Raw genomic sequence first — 15339 nt, 5'->3', positions numbered from 1 at the left:
TTCCTCTCATTCTCTAAATTCAAGCCATCAGCACATCCTGTGAGTTCTATCCTATCTCCAAAATACGTCCAGATCTGGCCACTTCTTTCTCATGCCATCCCAAGCGACTTTCCTCTTTATCCCAGATTTCTGTCATGGCCTCCCAACTGGTCCCACTGCTTCGGCTGTTGTTCCCACCAGGCTGTTCTCAGCACAGCAGCCAGAGTGGTTCTCTTAAAACCTAAGTCAGATCCTGTCATTCTATTCCAAACCCTACTCAGAGTAAATGATGTCATCTTTCCAGCCTCCCTTCTCATCTCTCTCCTCCTTGTTTGTGGGGCTCCAGCCTCTCTGTCTTCCCAGCTGTGTTTGGGAACACAGCAGGCATGCTCCTGCCTCAGGGCCTTTGCACCTACGTTTCCTCTTCCCCTGCAGGACTGCATGGCCACTCCCTCCCTTCCTACAAATCTCTACTCAGATGTCACCATGTCATCATCTTGTTTACAATGTTCCTTCCCTCCACTCTTGCTCCTTTCCTTGCTTTCTCTTTTTCCAGCACATTTATTACTATTTAATATATACAATTTATTTCATTTGTTCCTTGTTTATCATCCCCTCCCTAACACACATAACCAGAAGGTAAGCCTCTGTCCCTGCATTTGTCATGTTCTCTTATTACTGTCTATTTACTCAGTTATCTTTCCCAGGAAATATTCTGAGCTTATGAAAGGTGAGACCTTTACCTTATCCACCATGATACAGTGTCCAGAAAACGGTCCTGGAAAAAAAAATGTTAGTAATAGTATAGTTAGTAATAGTAACTAGTTAGTTACTAGTAAATGTTAGTAAATGTTTCTTGAGTTAATGGTAATGGTAATGAGTATGGTCTATGTCACTAGTTTGGTGGATAATGTGGACACATCTCTTTTGTTTTTCTAATTATTCACTCAAGCACTGAGTTCTCTCCTTAGCAGAAGTCTATTCTTTCTTGAGGCCACCCCATTCTGCCCAGAAATTATCCAAGAATCCTACAGGTTGACTCGGTCTGTAGGGAGTCAACCTATGAGAACTGGAAAGTCGTGTTATTCCTTCAATTCGGTTCCACTGCTTGGGTCAAGGTCAAGTGGGGACGCCGATGACTCACACTGCCCTCCCCCTCGCCCTGCTTACACTATACGCAAGCTCACTGCCAACCCGCCCTGGTTTGCACGTGAGGTCTAAGTTTGCAGGTCTTACAGGTTGCACTCAGAGACCAGTCACCCTTCCCACGAGCAGAGCACCCAGGTGGCTATGTTCAAAGGAGCATCTAGCCTCAGCCACCTGCTGAGCTCCAACCCTTAGATACTGCCATTGATGCACATCACTCAGGAGATTTGCCTTTGGGGTCCTTGGGTTTAATTTCTGCTAACTGACCCACTGGGGACTGTCCCTAATCATCAGAGAAATTCTAATAATGTCAAACTCACTAAATTCAACTTGCCTTGTCCTACTCCACAAATAAAAAGTGAAGGCTTTGCTGTGGATTAACCATGAACCTAGAGATTTCTACTCTCCGTGAGCTGCAGTTTCCACTGGGAAGAAGGGAGTCAGGAGGTGGCCGGTCCACAGGGAGACATCGCGTGCCCTGGGTGGGACAGGGAGGCCAGGTGGCCATCCCTTAGCAGTGAGTAGGGACCCCAGGTCTCCTGGACACAGGGGGTGATGGGCTGCCTGCAGGATGACGTGGCTTTCACATCTCAGTCTGGGGAGGCCCGACCAGCTCCACCGACCCTGGATCCTAGGAGGGACTGGCCTCAGATGGGCCCTGTGGTACCCGGCCTCCTCTCAGCTGTCTCCCTGGAAGGGGCAGGACAGGAGTCCGAGAGGACTGCCAGTGAGGAGCGGGCCAGGTCCTGCCCAGCCAGGGCTCCGGGCGACTGCCATCGGTGAGGGACCCACCAACCATCCCTCAGGTGCCATCCAAGGATGCTGACCCTCAAACAGTGTCTGCAGGTGGAGAGTCATGCGGTTGGCCAGGCCTCTGCCTGTTTCTGCTGCCGCATCTGTTGACCGCTGCCCTGCCCTGCCACTGGCCCCTCTGCTCTCCTAAGGGGCCTGGGTCTTTTGCTTCTGTCATCCTCCAGGGAGATTTCTGGTTGGCTGGGACAGGGCCAAGGGGCAGAGACCTGGCCCTGGGGGGCCAGCGAGCCTCCTGGGGAGGTGGGAGGAGGAAGAATCAAGGAGGAGACCTGGAAGCTCCTTCCATCTGGGGTGGCCTCCCCCAGACCAGAAGGAGAATTGGGATTCGCCCTGTTCTTGCACTCCTGGTCTAACAGAGGCGGGTGACTTTATGACCAGAATGGTGACCCTGCCTCCCTGGTCTGTCTTTCCTAGGGGCCCTCAAGGATGTGCTGCCTCCACGTTGACCCAGCCCTGGACGTCCCAGCCAAGGGTCCAGGGCCAGTGAGGTGTGCGTAGGAGGTGCTGGAGTAGAAACTGAGAGGAGGGGACACATGTGATGGCTGAGGCTGGGCCCCGTCCCCACCTGCCGGTCTCTCCCGGGGTGGGGCCTATCCAGGGATGCCGGGAAGACTGTGGGAGACCAAGGGGCCCAGGAAGGACTGTGGCTGCAGCAGGTGAGCTGAGGATGGCCTCAAGGGGCACGTGGGTGGGGCTCCCTCACCCACCTCAGCTGGGCGCCCTGGGCATTACTGCTTCCTCGGGTGAGTGGGGTGGGTGGAGGGCGGCCACGGGCTCCTTAGCTGCAGAGGCAGCACCTGCGTCTGTTCCCTCCTAGGTCTTTATTGATTGGTTGATCGTGTGCTTTGGAACAGCTGTGCTTTACTAAACAGGACGGCGTCTTCAGCAAGAGTGAAGGGGCATCTCTACACCCGGCTCTGGATGTGGGACTCAGGGTCTGTGTGAGCAGGAAGCTAAACGGATGCCCTGACTCATGTGGTTGTGTGTCGTTGTTGTTACTGCTGCTGCTGCTGCTTTTGCTGTGGTCACTGTGGGTGCTGTCTCTACTGTCACTGGGTTGTGGTAGTGGTTGTTGCTGCCGTTGCAGCGCGAGTGAGGGCGGCCCCTCAGCCCTGCTGGGTGGCGGGCTCGCCCGGAGCTCGGGGCTCCATGGAGGGCATCCCCCACTGCTACTTCCCTGCTGGTCTTGCAGAGTCTCCTGGAGGGCAGGGGCGGCCGAGGCCCACCCGGGGGACACAGACCCTGGTGCTGACATAGTGGGGACACTCACCAGCGCCATCATCCCCGGAAGCTGGCATGTGGGATCATCAGCGCCTCCTGGGTGTTCGGATCCCAGCTCTACTGTGTTGAGGCAGGTGGGTCGCTCCCTCCCTTTCCCATCCCAACTTGACCTCCGTGTCTGTGAACAGTCTCCTTGTCCACCCTCGACCACGGGCAGGGGTGGCCCAGGGGACAGATTCCTGGTGCAGTTAGACTCCCTGAGCCCTCTCACCACAGGGACCTGCATAGGACTTGGGGGCCTTGGGCCAGTGTCCTGGATTCTGCCCGTGGCGGAGCCAGTGCAGTTGAGGCTGAGAGGCTGTGAGATTAGTAGGGCCCTCAGTTCCCAGGCAGATGCCTGAGGCTTGAACTTACTGCCCCAGCCCCTGCCTCCTGGTTCTGGGAGGCGGGAGGAGCTGGGTGGGCAGAGGCGCAGGAGATCCAGTCCTAGCGCGGGTCCTCCCGGCGGTGGCTGGGCCCATCTGGGTTTGGGAGACGTACTAGCAGGTGAGCACCTAGGATAGCCCAGCCTCCCCAGGAAGGGCCTCATCCAGTATGACATGTTCTGTGCCTCTTTGTGATGGGAAAAAAGACTCCTGCGAGGTGATGGCGGCTTCCATCCACCCTCCAGGTTCTTTGTGTCCCCACTCGGTCCCCACCCCCACACCCCAGCATCCACAGGGAGCAGTATCCTTGCCCAGCCCCTGTGACCTCAGCAGAGGGTGCGCAGGCCCATGGGCTCCTGGAGGCCTCGTGCTCGGCTCCTGCCCTCCCTGTCCCTGGGGTGACTGGGGGGGCCACTGCTCTGTTCCATCTATGATGCTTGGATCCAGGTTGGGACTGTAAGCTGGGAATCAGGCTGCGTTGGGCCATACCAGCCTGGTGTCTACACCCATGTGCCAACCTATACAGACTGGATGGGGAACAGTGGCAAAGTCTCCCTCAAGCACCTCTGGGTTCCACGCTGTGCCCCTGCTTGAGCCAGTGGCCTTACTCTTGCTTGGGGCCCTGTGAACTCTGAGTGATGCAGTCCAGACTCACCATTCTGGTGGGATTTGCAATTCAGGAGGCTTGGAGGTGACACAGAAAAAATGGGCCTCAAACTGGGGATTTGAAGGTGACAGCCCAGGTGCTTGAAGCTCCAGAGCCCAAAGTGACTCTGGTGCATCGTGACTCCTGGAATAGCTGGTCCTTCACTTAAGCAAAACGTCTCATGTGTATGTGCACATTTATGTTTCTGTGTGTATATGTTTGCGTGTGTGTCTGTATATGTCTCTGCATCTATATGTTTCTGTACATGTATGTGTGTGTGTTTATGTGTCTGTGTACATTCTGTACGTGTCTGTGTTTGGGTGTATCTGCATGTGTGTCATGTGTGTATGTGATCTGTCTGTGTGTGTGTTCCTCAGAGCACCCCACATTTGCTGGCAAAAGACAGCAGAAACGGTTCAGTTCCCCCAGCCAGGGGTGCCTCCTCCCCCCACCCCACCTCCCACTTGTGCCTATGGTGAGTGAGGAGGAAGGAGCCTGAACCAAGAGCCAAAACCCACGGAGACCTTGCAGCCTGACCTTGGCCGTGATACACACACCAGCCCCTTTGTCATCTGTTTCCCTGGCCACTTCCAGAGGGTGTTTGCAGAGGATCTAGAAGACTGACACTTGTGCTCATAAAACTCCACCCCAACCCCGGCTTGGTGCAACAGACAGAGAGGGTTCTCTTGGGGCCTCTTGGGGGTGGGGTGGAGTGGAGGGGCTGCCCCACCTCCAGCAGCTCCTCTCAGCATCTGGCTGCCCAACCACCGTGGCTGCACGGCTGAGTGTCTCTCAAGGGCCCCCTGATGGCTGGCCGGTGGTCCCTGCACCCTGGTGGGCCTCTGGTGGGCCTGGGACTAGTGACACTGTCCAGTGACAGGTTAAGGGCTGGGAGTTCAGTGTGTGGAGAAGAAACAATTCACAGCCCCCAAACAAACGACCCTCCATGGCTCAGCCAGGACGTGGATAAGGAAGGGGTTAGAATGTACGCAGATGTTCCGAAGGCTGACAGGCTGACTTCTGACCAAAGGCCGGATGAAGAGCAGGATCCAAGCCCAGGATAAACCGCCCCTCCGTCAGCCTGGACCCCAGGGCTCAGGTTTGACACGTGCCTGGTTTCTTAACTTTTGTAGAACCACTGAGAAGGAGATCACAGGGGCCAGGCCGGCTCTGCCAAAGTCCCTGTAAGTTCTGGGCCCCGAGTTCCCAGAGCAGCGGAAAGAAACCTGCAGGGAGACTGCCTGCTGTGTGAGTTTTGAAGTGTGTGGGGACACTCAGGAAAGGACATCTCTCCCCCCAGATGGCACCCAGATGGGCACTGGATGGACATCTGAACAGGGGAGCGGGGCGGGGGGGGGGGGGGGCAGAGCGATAGTAGGTTTAAATTCCACAACCACTGGGTAAATTACATCAATTCTCTCAGCCTGGGTTCCCTCATCTGTAAAGATAGAATGTTAACACCCACCTGAGAGGTGTTGTGAGGACTAAATGAGAGAACAATAGTGAAACCACCTGGCATTAGGCCTGGCCCCACATGGGTGCAGGATGGATGCTACTGCTCCTTCAGTCCATCCTTCCATCCATCCATCCACCCCCGTTGCAGGAATAAATCAAATCACAGGAGAATTACACACGTACACAAAACATTGCAACAGAAAGCAGTTTTCACAAGCAGCACTCTGGAACCAGTTCCTTTCTGTTGCATAATTAATTCCTTGCCCCTGGCTTGCTAAAAGGGAAATGTTTCCAGTACTGAGGAGACTCCACCCCTTTTCTGGGGCCCACCTTTCCTGGGGCTGGCAGCTGGGAGGGGGTCGCCTCCCAGTGCCTCCTGGTTGGCAACAACAAGGGTCAGAATGGGACAGTGTTGATGGGAAGAGTGACAGCACTGATCCCCACAGCAGTCACTGCCTTAGACTGGGGAAGGTAGAAGAGGAGCATTTGGAGGAGAGCCGGAAGAGGAGCGGGTGGGGGGAGGAGGGGAGGGAGGGGGCGGAGCAGGCGTGGCGCCAGCTCAGGGGCTGTTGTGGGGACTAATTGCGAAGCACCTTCCTGGGCACAGTTCATCCTTATTTGGGAGCCGGTTCTTGGGAATTCCTTCATCATTCCCACTGCAAACACTGAGGGTGTCCTCCGGGCCAAGCCCTGCCCGGGCCCCACGGAGTCACGCGTGGTGGAGACAGCGTCCTGAGACGCTGTTCTCAGGACCTCCGGTCATCAGGATATAAGGCTCGCATAGTGCGCGGGGCCAGGGAGCTTGGGGGCGCCTGGAGCCACTCCCCTTGGGGGCAAGAATCAGGCGGGCTCACGTGTGTGCAGAACCTTTCTTCAACACAGGCATTCAGCATCACTCTGGCCTTGCCGATAGGTACCAGCTCGGGGTCACCTGGCCTCTGGTCCTGACCACCTGGCCGCGAGGAAGCAGCGCGTGGTGGGACCCGAGACCGGCTCAGGACCGCACTGGGCCTCGCTGGGTCCTGCTTCCGCGCGCGGGTCATCAGCTCTCTGGTCATCGCGGCGGGCCGACTGGGCGGACGGCTTCTCGGGGCCAAATCCCCACTTGAAGCCGGTTCCCGAAAGGCAGTGGAGCAGGTGCTGGCGGTTGGCGGACGGGAGTGGCAGCCGGGAGGCTGGAGGGCGGGCGCTGAACCGCAGCCCCGCGCGGTACCCGATGGTGGCCTGGCGCCCCCTGCTGGTGTCGCAGCGCAGATGCCGGATGCAGGCCGCCCGGGTAACCCTCTAGCGCGTCTACCACAGGGACTCCGGCCCGCTACGGCTGGGGGCTCCTTACCGCGGGCTCCAGTGCGCCCTAAACCTCAGCCGGATGCTGGGAGGGAGGCGGACTTTCCGGCCACACACTTCCCCCTCCACCTCCACCCCCCCACTCCAGGACTGATGTTTGCTGTGAAACACCCAAGAGGCACAGAGCCTGGGTATGTGAGGAGGAAGAAATCAGGCAGGTTCTGCCCTAGGTGACCCCCAAGGGGTTGGAGACACAGAAGCAACTGCACGGAACAGAAGGCCGGCTGCAGAGAAAGTGGAAGACAGGGCCCCACCCTTCCCTCATTTAGGTGGAGTTGCTTGTGCTCTTCTAAGTAAATTAAAAGTCTAATCCCACTGCCCCATCCAAGGACTTGCGGGGTAACACTGCTGGGGGAGCATCACTCGGATCAGGCCTCCAGACTAGTGTCCTGATCCTGGTGACATCACATCACTGCTTTATTCCCACTGTATCTGAAGAAGCAGCCTCGGAGAGGTTCCGCACCTTGCCTGAGGTCACTAGGGGAGATGGTGGCCAAGGCCAGGCAGGACCCCAGTGACAAGTCCCGAGTCAGGCAATCATTGCCACACCCCACTGCCCCTGATCCATGGAGACCCCTGCTGAGCTCCAGGCACCCCTGGCTCCTCGGCCTCTTCCCAGCCAGCGTTCAGCCCCATTCCCTGTCCCTGGTTCTTGCAAACGTCCCCCAGCTAATGGGCACATGCAGAGCTCAGCACAACCCAACCCACCTCCCCAAGGGACCACACAGGAGGACAGGCTTTCACCTGTTTGACCTCTTGTGACAAGTGGGGAGCCCTGGGGAGGAGGAAATGTAGAAGAGCTGCCAGCCTGCTAAGCCCTCAGCAAAGACCATACTCAGCACAGTGCAAAGAGCTGGAGATTCCCCTTAACCAAGCCTAAGACTGGAAAATCTCCATTATGAGTTTTGCTGCCCTTTCTGGTTCCTTTCTTCTGCCTTCCCCTGACACAAGAAGAAAGGAACGTCCCGCAAAGCAGCGGCAGATACACCTGTTAAAACGTGCCTTACAAGTGTCCTATGAACACCTGTGCTTTTATTATTGATTCAGTAAAAGGCAAATCTGGGGGTTCCCTGGTGGCCTAGTGGTTAGGATTTGGTGCTTTTACTGCAGAGGCCAGGGTTCCATCCCTGGGGTCAGGGAACCATGCATTGCAAGTGGGGCGTGGCCAAAGTTAAAAAAAAAAAGGAAAAAGCAAAACACAAACACCCATAATTTGGAAGCAGTGCTGAGTGTGAATTTCAAGCTATCTGGGACAACTCTAATTGATATGAAGAGGGCACAGGCGCTGTTAAAGAGGGGTCCCAGGTCCCTTCTACCGATGGAAACATGAAATTTCCAGTAGAAGACAATGAAAATATCAGTGCTTTTTTCCTGATCCGAGTTCATGGATTCCTGAATTTTCCCACAGACTCCAGGTTAAGAACCACTAAGTGACTCTCAACCAGCATGTAAAATTAGAATTAGAGAAGAGGAACATGTCAGTGAGTATCACAAAGAGACATGAGGATCCGTTAAGAAACTTTTGCTGGGTCTGCGGTTCTGAGCCCAGACTTTGCAGCCAGACTTCCTCAACCTGAATCCCGACTCTGCCACTTAGCGCTGTGTGACAGGCCGAGCCACTGTGCTCTCTGGGCCTCCGTTTCCTCCTTTTGCAAATGGGGACAATAGACGTCCTGTCCTTCTAGGGCTGCTGGGGCAGGGAGCTGAGGTGGGACAGGGCCTGGCGCTTTACACCATGGCTGAGTGTTTGGCTGTTGCAGTTTGATGGATGCATTTGATAGAATGTGAAAGGCCTGGGGTCTGCTTTAGTTTTCCTTTAAGCTATAACAAATGACCACTCTTCAAGGAGTGCTGTGCTTGACTACCCCTGGTTCTGGCCTTTGCCCATGTTGATCTCTTGGTCTGCAATGCCCCCCTCCCCTTGTCCCCACCTGGCCAGTTCTCACTCAGCCTTTAGGACTTAGCTCAGATATTGCCTCCTCCAGAAAGGCTTCCCTGAAGCCTACCCCATCACTGGGCATGTGCTACACAAGGCGCTACCCCTGTCCCTATCAGTTCAGATGCAGTAACCAACTGCCTCCATCTGCTTCTGCACCTGTCCCCCATCGGGTGTCCCCAGCTGGATAGCTGGCCTCTTAATTTCTCTGGTGTCCAGGGAGCCTGTCGTGGACCAGGCCTTGGCAAATGTATGCTGAGTGAGTGAATTAGTGTATGAATGAATGAATGAATGGTTTCCCTGAAGCCCTTTGCACACTCAGAGAAGCCTGGAATTGAGCCTGGGCAGCACAGGCCACCTGGATGAGCTTGCAGCAGGGAGTGGGGGATGGGGCATCCTCGGAGCTAGGAATCCTCATAGATTATGGGATCTGCCTGGGGCCTGCACGGGCAGGCCCAGCACCCTGGGCAAAATCACCGAGGCCTGGGGTGTCAGACCCACCTCCTGCCTCGTCCTGCAGCTCTGCTCAGTGAGCTCCGCCCCGGAGGCCTCATTCCCCACAAGCTCAGAAGGCTGTGTTCTATCCCAGACTCAAGGACCATGCCTGGACGCCTTGTTGCGTCAGAAGCTTGATTTATTGATGGATTCTGATTCAGAGTCTCAACTCAGACTCCCTTGTGCATGAAGCCCACCACCAGCCAGATGGCCTCAGCAGGGTAACCCAGGTCCCAGCCCTGGAGACCCAGGAGCACTCATTTCTTTTAGGTTGTGGTGCTATTTGGTGGAACAGAGTTCAAGGTTACTAGAGGATAATGCCACTCAAAGCCATACTGGAAATGCCCAGGAGCCTGTAATGCTCAAAGATTCCAGTGAGCACCTCCTTACTGTTACCTGGGGAGTCAAAAAAGGTCCTGCCACCTTCCTCTCCAAATGTGGAGTGTGCTTCCTCTCCAGCACTCAAAGTCGGTGTATATGACCAGGTGCTGGAGGAAAAGCTTGTAGGAGCCGTAGGTTCCTATAATGTGTTAACCTGGCAGCAGGAGGCATTCCTGGGGCTTCGTACCTGAGACTCCATATTTTTCACTCCAGGGGATCCAAACCTCACCTGGATACTGGGAGGAACGGGGAGCTTGGAAGGTCTGGGATCCAGGTAACTCACCACCCCCAGGTCCTTTATCCCCTGGTCACCAGCAAGAAGGACAGCCCTGTCACTGCAGCATAAGTCCCTGAGCACGTGACTTTGGGTGCCTGAAACAGGCTTCCTGATCTCAATCCCCTGCTTTGCCACTTTCAAATTCTGTGATTTTGGGCTTGTTACCTAGCAACTCCAGGCCTCAGTGCGCTCATCTGCAAAGTGGGGGTGATTGGGGGAGCAGTCACTGAGACCTTCCATCAGGAGAGCTCCACAAGGTACCCAGTCACCATGACGCTCAGGAGGTGCCAGCTACTGTCATGACTCAGAGCAGGGAGCTGTCCCTGAGCCCAGGTTTTGGAGCCCCAATCACTCCAACAAGTCCAGGTGGCAGGCCTGAGAAGTAGGTGACTCTTATCTGTGACCTTCCCCGACCTTGGTGTCTGTCCCAGAGCCTCCCCTCCTCATCTGGCCCCACCCACATTCTGTCTCCTTTAGTGTCTGCAGCTCTGGCTCATTCCCTCTCCCAGGTCCCTGGGACCCAGTAAATGCAGAGCAAAGACCCACCCCAGACCTTGAGCAACGCCCCCACCCCATCATTAGTGGAAGACCCTGGGCTTGCTGCCTCTATATACTTCTTGTATTCAATCAGTGGTGCACTCTGACCCTCACTTCATTTTCTCTTTGACCCTAAACTGGGCAGACCTTTCTCCTGCTTTTCCCATCAGGTATTCTCAAACTGAGAGACAATTTATGGTTGAGTTTGGGTTGAAAGGACAAAGTAGGGAGAAGCATCATCTACCCTTCCCTTTAGATCAACCCAGGAAGCAGAGGCCGGACTTGCAGGAGGAGAGAGAAGGGAGTAGAGCTGGTGTGCAGGAGAGGAAGCAGCAGAGGAAAAGGGACAAAAAAAATGTGATGGCTGATGGCTCCAGGACTCCAAGGACTCAACTGAACTCCTAGAGTCATCAGGAACCCAGTGAGGGTGTTGGGAGAAGGGGCTCTAAGCCCCACTACCCCTGTTCCCAAGACTGGGGCAGGAGTTGGGACACAGTGAGGGGCTCCATGGTCCTGCTCCTACTCACCTCTTAAATATGCCGATAGCACCTACAAACACTCGAATCCCAGTGATTTCATTTTCATAGTCTTTAAAGGTACTGAAATGCCATCCTCCTCCGGGCCCGTACGTCTCTATTAGATGAAGAACCAGGTGGGATAAAAGAAAAAAACTACACAGGGACATGTTGGTTATTTCTGCCCGGAAGAGGGTGTACCCCCTCCAGACAATGGGACACGCCTGAGACTAGAGTTAGTCTGTGAGAAGGGCTGGGCCCAGACCCCAGGTCCTGGATAGAGGGAGGTGAGGGTGGCCTCTAAGGGGATGGGCTGGAGGAGGGAGACCCAGCCAGACTTATGCCCTGCCCAGCAGGTGGGGCTCCACAGAAGGGTGAGGGTCAGCCATAGCAGCATGGCTTCTGGCTGGCGAGTGAAGGCCTCCTGGAGAGAAGAGAACAGGCCATCTGACTCTCAGAGATGGGCCCCACCCGATCTCGTTGGCCCATCCATGGCAGGGGGCACCGTCTTACCTGGCCTGGAGAGTCTTGTGGTCCAGTCCTGGCACTGGGGAGTCTTGTTGTACCTGGGCACCCTCCACCTGGCCCTTTATACCCTTCTGGGCCCTATGGGCCCCCCTCCAGAATGAAGGAACAAAGGGGCCACCAGGGGGACAGAAAGGAGCTGGGAAGTGGGGTCTCTTCCTGGAGGAATCCCCAGAGCCATCCAGGGGGAGGATCCCGGATGTGCTGTGTTTACTCTCTTGGCCCTGTGGCCTACACAAACAAAATGAAACAGTGACAAGCATTTTGCTGTCACCTATGGGTCTCTCTCCTGGGTACCTGCACTTGACCTTGGAGGTGGGGGAGGTTTCCTGAGAGCCCTTTCCAGCTTGACCAAACGGGGTTCAACCCCACAGGGGTGCTTCGGGGCAGCTGCCCCCAGTAGCTTCATGGGGTCCAGGACTCCTACCTCGTGCAGAACCTGATCCAGGGCCTTATTTATGCTTGGGCAAAGCCCTGGGTCCCCTGGCCTTTCCCCTCTGGCCCTCAGAGAGCCGGAGTGGACAGTCCAGTTCTGAGTGCCTGGTGCCAGGTGGTAGAGACACCCCAGGCGCTGGCCCTCCATGGCCTGTCACTGGAAGATGTCTGAGATCTTTCCTTTGTGCTGGGTCTGGTGTAGCTGGGGATGAACTGGGCTGAATGGGCTATGGGATGACCAGCAGCAATGACACAGGACCAGAGGCGCTGTGGGTGGGGACAGGGTGATTCTCTAGGCCAGTTCTCCCCAGAGCTCCTGGGCAAGGCCGAGGGGTCAGACTTGATCTGGGAGGGAATGGGGTGTTTCTTGAGGGCAGGGGATCTGGGGACCCTCTTGGTACAGCAAGCCCAGGCTTTCTGTGACTGGACGGAGCTCAGGCTGTCTGCATGGCCTCCCTGACCTTTAGGAAGAGCCATGGGGTCACAGTCCTCAATATAGGGGTACTGTGGGCATGGATCTGGAGCCAGATTGGGTCTGAATCCCCACTTCCCTACTTCCTAGGCATGCCTTTGGGGAGCTCATGTCACTCTCGTGTGCTTCAATTGTCCCCTCTGTTATATGCGGGTAGCAATAGACCCCCCTCACAGGTGTTACAAGAATTCAGTGAGATCTTCTCCATCCAGGGGCCTGAACACCAAAAGCTTTACACCTGTGGTCAGGTATGCAGGTTATTCTTTGAGCAGCCTTTGGAATCGCCCAAGATAAGACACAACAGACCTGTCTGTCTAGGTGACAGGTTTCATGAATGGTGGTGTCCTCGCTGTGGCGGTGAACTACTCAGGCCTGGAGAAGAAATGGACCCCACAGCTGTGCTGACGCATTGCCACAGGAAACAGGCTGGGCGTAGACTACAGCGTCCTGAACCAACCCCCCGCCATGTGGTTACAAGGAGAAGGGGTGCAGAGCATGGTCTGGTGTGTTCACAACCTCACTCGGAAGTGCTGGCTGCCAGGAACTGGGACGTTGGCTTCATCGAGATGGCTGTGCTGGGGGGCCTAGGGTCAGGGTGGAGGCCCTGTCTAGCTGTCACCTTCCTTACTTACATCAGGTCCCTAGGCCAGGGGTCAGTACGCTATGGTCCAAAGGCCAAGTCCAGCCCTCCATTGGTTTTTGCACAATCCGTGAGGTAAGAGTAATTTTTATATTTTTAAATGGTTAGAAAAATTTCAGGAGAAGAATGATTCGTGGCCAGTTCATGAAATGCCAATGTAATTGTCCACAAACAAGTGTTATTGCCCATTCATTTGCATATCGTCTGGGGCTGCATCCAGGCTGCAAAGGCAGAGCTGGTTAGGTGTGACAGAGACTTTATGGCCCAGAAAACCTGAAACGCGTGGCCCTTCACCCACAAAGTCAGGATCCCTGTCCCTACCCTGCAACAGATGCAGCCCTGCCCATGGTCGTGGCTGCAGGTGGCTTGGGGGCTTCATTTGACAACCAGTCTTTAGTGGGCAGAAGGGAGCAGAGAGCAGCTTTGTCCAGAAAGCCGTACCCCTCCTTCTGGCCGTGCACTGGTCTCCCTGGACAGGCTCCTAGGGCTCAGGCCGCCACTGACTCATGTTGCAAAGATGAGAGCCCCCATTGTCCTCCAGAGCCTTCACCCAGCCACCAGAGGCCTTGAGCCCCATGAATACATCAGAGGCTGAGCTGGGGAAGGGCAGGGCCAATAGGCTGCAGAGAGGCAGAGAAACCCTCCCGAGGCCCTGGAATCCTCCTGAGGGAGGCAGAGGTGGAAGAGGCCTAGGACCTTGGCAGGCACAGCTCCTAGAGGAAAGGGCCCAGAGACATCACAAAGGGGACTTGTGTTCTTGTCCCAGCCCACCCTTGGGCACTTTTTCTGATAATGCTGTCTGTTCTTGAGCCTTCCTTCTAGATGCAGGCTGCCAGGGTTTGAGCCCAGAAGGAGGGTCTGTCTGGGCTGGGACTCCAGGAAGAAGTCCCTGGGGTGGAAGTTGGAGGAAGGAACGGCTGCCAGCCTGGACAAGGAAGGGTTGACAGGACATGCCCGAGAGCACACGGGAGGTGCCTTTTCATAGAGTGCATGAGCATGCTTATAAGGGATGCACACGCACACACATGCGTTCAAAACGCGCGTGTGCACCACAGGCTCACACGTGGATGCACCCTTTAACACACACACACGCTTGCCCAGCTTTCCCTACACCCAGGAGCTTGCACTCACCCTGCACAGCCGTGTACACCTATGCTGGAAGCCCCACACTCAGAGGAGCCCTGCCCCCTTGTCCACCCTGGCCCAGTGCTGGCTGTGAGCCCGCTCGGGAGACTCAACACAGACCCTTTGTCCCCTGGGATCAAGGCTGCCCACAAGGGGATTTAGCAGCACTGAAACCATAATCCCCTGTGTGGGCATGCCCCAGATCTCACTCTGCCAGGAGCCTGGAACAATTGGGCCCCCTTCTCCCAGCCGAGGCAGATGCTGGTCTGGCTGGCTTGTGGGTTGGGGGTGGGTCAGGGCTGACGTCCTTGCCTCCCTCCCCTCTGGATGTGGGGCTTGCAAAGACCCCTCTGTGCTCTGCAGCCTGAGGCACAGCAGACTGAGGGCCTCTGTCCCCAGCGCACTCAGAGCTGGTGGGCACCTCCCTGCAGCCCTCTGCAAGGAGTCCCACCCTGGCTTGCAGGCTGGATCCTGCGACCCGGGCTCAGACTCCTGGGGCGAGGTGGGGGTTCTGACTCATGCACGTGGCCTCATCTGACGCCTTAGGCCCCAGGAATCAGATGGAAGAGCCCGCTGAGTGGGGGAGGGGGAAAGATCAGATGGAAAGGGGCATTTTGTCCCTGCCTCAAGGGAAGTCCAAAGCTGGCCTTTGTGCCCGGGCCTGCCTTCAGGTCACTGCTACCAGACAAGGAGGCCCATCCTAAGGGGAAAACTTGGCTGTGCATTTTTGAAACTCTCGACTCTTCCCCTTTTACTCACTCATTCAAAAATCTCATTGGATGCTCTAAGCAAAACATTTTTCTCCACTTTTCCCCAGAGAAACTCAATACTTTTAATGGAATGCCAGGTCACCCAACAACACATTTTTCTCTAATCTTTTATGTAATTAAAATTCCATTAGTGTTGGGGCTTCCCTGGTGGCACAGTGGTTAAAGATCTGCCTGGCAATGCAAGGGACATGGGTTCGAG

At 55.7% G+C, this 15339-nt stretch overlaps 1 protein-coding gene across 1 annotated transcript; it reads right to left on the bottom strand.

The window, feature by feature from the left end:
* Positions 1-6612: 6612 nt before the first annotated feature.
* Positions 6613-11570, bottom strand: ZG16B (zymogen granule protein 16B). Its single transcript, XM_065893226.1, is given in 7 exon segments — positions 6613-6969; positions 9772-9797; positions 9800-9908; positions 9910-10058; positions 10061-10080; positions 11186-11291; positions 11507-11570. Coding segments are annotated over 7 exon segments (831 nt in total).
* Between the last annotated feature and the right edge of the window lie 3769 nt (positions 11571-15339).

Source organism: Phocoena phocoena, chromosome 15 (genome assembly GCF_963924675.1).
Source record: "Phocoena phocoena chromosome 15, mPhoPho1.1, whole genome shotgun sequence".
NCBI classification, from domain to species: Eukaryota; Metazoa; Chordata; class Mammalia; order Artiodactyla; family Phocoenidae; genus Phocoena; species Phocoena phocoena.
This window is presented reverse-complemented; position numbering and strand designations above follow the sequence as displayed.